General features: G+C 60.7%; 3 protein-coding genes across 3 annotated transcripts; 1 reads left to right on the forward strand and 2 right to left on the reverse strand.

The window, feature by feature from the left end:
• Positions 1-204: 204 nt before the first annotated feature.
• GGTG_14200 (hypothetical protein) lies at positions 205-1,894 on the reverse strand. The gene has a single exon (XM_009232127.1). It carries the CDS (start codon positions 1,786-1,788, stop codon positions 208-210), a length of 1,581 nt encoding a protein of 526 aa, XP_009230391.1. The 5' UTR covers positions 1,789-1,894; the 3' UTR covers positions 205-207.
• Positions 1,895-2,967: 1,073 nt separating this feature from the next.
• GGTG_14201 (hypothetical protein) lies at positions 2,968-3,853 on the forward strand. The gene is made up of 3 exons (XM_009232128.1): positions 2,968-3,259; positions 3,359-3,469; positions 3,540-3,853. The coding sequence occupies exons 1-3, from the start codon at positions 3,056-3,058 to the stop codon at positions 3,693-3,695; spliced, it is 471 nt and encodes a 156-aa protein (XP_009230392.1). The 5' UTR covers positions 2,968-3,055; the 3' UTR covers positions 3,696-3,853.
• A 278-nt stretch (positions 3,854-4,131) lies between these two features.
• Positions 4,132-4,563, reverse strand: GGTG_14202 (hypothetical protein; the record flags this gene model as incomplete). The annotated part of the gene is made up of 1 exon (XM_009232129.1): positions 4,132-4,563. One exon carries the CDS (start codon positions 4,561-4,563, stop codon positions 4,132-4,134), a length of 432 nt encoding a protein of 143 aa, XP_009230393.1.
• Positions 4,564-4,610: the final 47 nt, after the last annotated feature.

The raw sequence follows: 4,610 nt of genomic DNA on the forward strand, positions 1-4,610 counted from the left end.
GATGGCGCAGATCAGAAACAGACAGGGATCGATCGATGGCGAATGCTTCCTTCTCGATGGCGTGCGACTTCTCCCCTGAGTTGTTGTTCGGCTCCGATGTCCGAGCCGAGCCATCACACAGCACGCACCACACAGTGCATCGACGACGAGTGAGGTGCACCACCCAAAACACATGACAGAAACCGCCAAGTTGAATATCATGATGCTCTATGTATACCACGTCCTCTTCCTCCCAACTTCTAGACTATCCAGTACCTTGCACCTCGACTGGGGGCACATCGCGTTCCGCCCAAGGTGCTTGTCTGCCGGCCCGGCAGGCCCGTTTACGTAGTGGTACTGGTTGAACAGGCGCCACTGGCGCCCGTCGTCGAGGCCGTACAGCTCGTCGCCCCAGCGGCCCCTGAATCCCAGCCAGCCGGCCGGTGCCGGCGCCGCCTCGCCGCCGATCGGCGCGGCGGGCTTGAAGGCGCTCTCGTCCTCGCCGCCGGGCGGCTCGTGCCAGTACGCCCACGCGTTCCTGGCCGGGTCCCACAGCGGCCCCTCGTCCGTCACGTCCTTGAGCATGCCAAAGGGCAGGACGTAGGGGTGGCTCCCGGCCGTGGCGTGCATGGCGTGGCTGCCGACGGCCGAGTAGACGACGGGCCTGTCGCCGCCGCCGCCGCCCCCCGACGGCCGCGAGTGCTGGCTGCTACCGTTGTTGTCGCCCTCCGCCGCCGCCTTCTCGAGCGCCCGCCACGCGTACGCCTGCCCGCCTTCGTGCTCGCTCAGGAACACGGCCGTCGGCTCGCCGCGCACGAAGCGCACCATACAGTGCTCCCAGTCGCCCACGTGGTTGCCGAACCGGACGCCGAGCACCGTCTGCCCGAGGTTGTAGCTGTAGAAGAAAAACCAGAAGGCGTCCAGGACCGGCCCGTCGTCGTCCGTATCCTTCTCCACGAGCACGAGCACGGCGGGCGCCGTCGAGCGGCCCATGTTTTCGCCGTCGGTGCTGCTGGGCAGGCCGCCCCGGCTGGTTAGCCAGGTCGGCCGCGTCTCCACGTCTTCTGTGCTCGTGAGGTACACTGCGCCGCCGTGGGTGGCGTCGAGGGAGTCTAGACTCGTCAGGTTCAAGAGGGCATGAGAACTACCGCCATCACCGTTATTGCTACCCGGCGCGGTGTGATTGACAGGGCGCATGTGCCTCAGGTGTTCCTCGACGCTCGCGGGCCAAAAGCTTTCCCCGGAGTGCAGATGAACTAACGGGGCGTGTCGCAGCACGTATTCGGGCACCTGCTTTGCACCTTTGCTACCCGCCACCTTTGCCCTTGGTCGTCGGAAGCCTGCCCTCTCTCTCCCTCTGCCACTTTCTCCAGCACCACCCCGCGGGCGCTCGTCAGCGCCGCCTCCCTCGATGGCCGGCGGGTCCCAGCGGAGGTGGTGGACGCCGCAGAGGCTCAGCCAGCGGCAGGCCTGCCGGTCGGCCCAGTACGGGGAGCCCGAGACCCACTCCGCGTCCCGGGCGCGCTGCTCCGCGCTGGGCGGCGTCGGGTTCAGCGCCCGGGGCGCCACCCAGGCGACGAGGTACAGGGCCCACATGACCGCGAGAACGATGGCTAGCAGAAGCGAGACCGGCCAGGTGGCTTGTAGTAGGGCTCTGAGGGTAGAAGGGACTGATCGAATGCTGGTGGGCCGGGCTGACCGCTGCTCGGGGGAGGAGTCTCTGGGGTCGTAGCTCTGCGAAGTGGATAGGAGAGGCTGGGTCTCAACGTCAGCCTCCGAGGGACGCGGCAGTGATATTTGAGGCCGCATTGTGACGGCAGTATGGTTTTTGCTACGTCAAGATTGTTTTCTGCCATGGGATGTCAGGTTCCCAAAATCACACCAAAACAAATGGGTTTAGGATGTTTCTTTGCGGTGTTTGGGTTGACGAGAAAGAGCAAATCACTTGCTCGAGTCCATCCGCGTGGGCCAATCGAGGTTGGCCAAGTACCCTCGTGGCGTTCCTCCACGCGACCCCTTAGCGCCAGTCAGCGTTCCGAACAGAGCACGAGGCTTGGTTTCGTCGCACGCAGACCCTCCAACACCCAACCGCGGCAGAACACTGCTCGAAATGGCCCAGGCAATCGTTGTTGCAACAGATGAGTGGGTACTATTGCATGCTCGCCAGTGCCTTGGGGCGAGTAGTCGATAGGCTGTTCGCCATCCCGCCTATCGACGGCCAAGGATGGGGACCACTTGGTTGTAAGCGCAGCTCAGCCGTGCCTTGCCATATCGGTCGGAAGGCTTCTGGGCGCGAAAAGGCTGAAATAACCGCGGGAGGTATCGGAACGCCAGAAGAGGCGCTTTGTCTATGATGACCAAAGGCCATCCGTGGCCCATCGCCGTCTTGGATGCCTCGGCAGCGAGGGGAGGAAAGCGACGAGAAGGTTCGGGCCAGCAGAAGCAACTTGATGAATGCCCTGCGAGTTTCTGATTTCCTGCGCATATCTCCCAGTCAGCCCGCGACGGGTTGGTCCAGGCGGTGCTATTTTGGATGAGTCTGCGCATTGATTGAACTGAGACATTGACGCCATACAAAAAAAATAAACGATCGAGCAACAAAAAAAAGGGCCACACTTCAAATGCAAATTATACAACACAAACATAAGCCCACGCCTATATTTTATTTGCAAATTGATGGGCAGTCATTTCCCTTCCCCTTCAATAATTTCTGAGAGGATCCGATCCAACTGGGTTTGTTTGTTATGTTTTTTTTCCGTGCGTCTGTTGGAGGGGGAAAAATCGGCTCGATCGTGGTGATTCCTTCAACGTTAGGCCAGCCACGCGCAGGCTGAGCGTGGCGTCAGCTGAAAACCGGGCAATTGCAGCTGAATACAGCGTGGATCCAGCACCGCATACCCCTGAACTAGCCCTACGCACAGACCGTGCCGTCGGTTCACAATCTCCATCTCCAATTGACAGTGTTCAGCTGGCGCCGCCAAGCTGGTATAAAAATAAACACAACCCCCCCATCACCAATTCCGGATGGCTATCCAACCCTTTTGGAACGATCCGTAGAGAGACCAGACGCCTTACAATGTCCAAGCCAAGATTCAACCCTCTCTACGCGGCCCTGGCCTTTGTCGCCCTGGTTGGCCTTTTCTTCGTGCCTTTCGACGGCCACGGCGTCGTGTCGAGCGGGTCGGCAGGCAGCGCGACGTCCAAAACCGACGCGGGACATGTGACGCACGTGGCCCTGTTCGAGTGGAAGACGGCCGCCGATCCCGACGCGGTCGTCATGGTGAGTTGCTTCCCGTCCTGCTCGGGCAGCATGCTTGGACGGCTGGACGTGGCCGCAGCACGCATTCACTGACATCGGCCTCGGGCCTTCCTTCCTCAGGCCCACAAGCGGTTGATGGCGCTGCGGACCAAGTGTATCCATCCAACCCGCAAGCAGCCCTACATTGTGTCGCTCAAGGGCGGCAGGGACCATTCGCCAGAGGGACTGCAGGTATGGGACGGACATGACTAGGGATTTGTCCAAATGCTGGAGGGATATTCGCTGACCACAGCTTGGGTAGCACGGCGCCACGCATGGCTACGTGGTCGAGTTCGCCTCCATCGAGGACCGCGACTACTACGTCAAGACGGACCCCGCGCACAAAGCCTTTGTCGGCGGCATCTCGGACATTGTCGAGAAGGTGACAGTGCTGGATTTCACGGCTGGGTTCTACTAGACTGGGGGAGGCCAAGTGGTCGCCGAAGCTTGGGCTTTCTGAGCTATTGGAAATCCGACTATTGGATTAATGTTATGGGGTTTCAATAGCGAGGTGGTGGTGGCGGTCTTTGTTTCCAAAATGCATGCATGCGTCAATTGATGATAATTCTATTCCCATGTTGCAGGTATGACGTATCGCGAGCGGCCATTGACACTGACATTCCCGACGAGATGACAATGGCGGAAATGAATCCCGGGAAGGCGCGATGGAGGCTTCAGACCCATGTGGCGTATCCCGCAACGGAAGAATTGAGGCGAGTCCAGAAGGTTGAAGACATGCATGTCTTCAGCTGTGTCCAATCCGGGGCTGCCTGCAGCGCCTGCTCCTGCAATTGGAAGGCGGTTTTGCTGGGAATTGGCAGGGGCTCGTCAATGCGTGGAGCCTTGGACTCGGGTCAAAACAGAAGCTCTCCAGCTGCCGCTGCAGCTGCAGCTTCATCTCCCGCCGCCCTGACCCTGCACTCCGTGGGATTGCAGGCCGACAAGCAGTTATCTGTGCTAGGCTGGAGCGCTTGGGAATTCCTACCAGACCCATCCTCAAACCTGATCTGCGCCTCTGGCAGTGAGCGAGACACGCGACGTCGCCGTGACGGTAACCCTTTCTTAACCTCTTTCTTGTTGGTGCAGCAACACACGTCGCAAATGACCACCCCAGTCCGCTCTGCCGCCCACGCCGCCCAACAACCAAAGACGCCGAGATGGCCTGCATAGCCATATCCTTTTGTGCCCTCGGCACGTCGACGGGCCGCAAGCCCGGCAGCAGGGGCAGCAAGGACAGCACCACCGCCGGCGAGCCCGCCAAGCGGGAGGCCAGGCACATCTGGCATCGCTCCGTCTGCGGAGACGGGCTGGACGAGCCACAGTGGGCCCCCCC

Source organism: Gaeumannomyces tritici (assembly GCF_000145635.1).
Source record: "Gaeumannomyces tritici R3-111a-1 unplaced genomic scaffold supercont2.174, whole genome shotgun sequence".
Lineage (NCBI taxonomy): Eukaryota > Fungi > Ascomycota > Sordariomycetes > Magnaporthales > Magnaporthaceae > Gaeumannomyces > Gaeumannomyces tritici.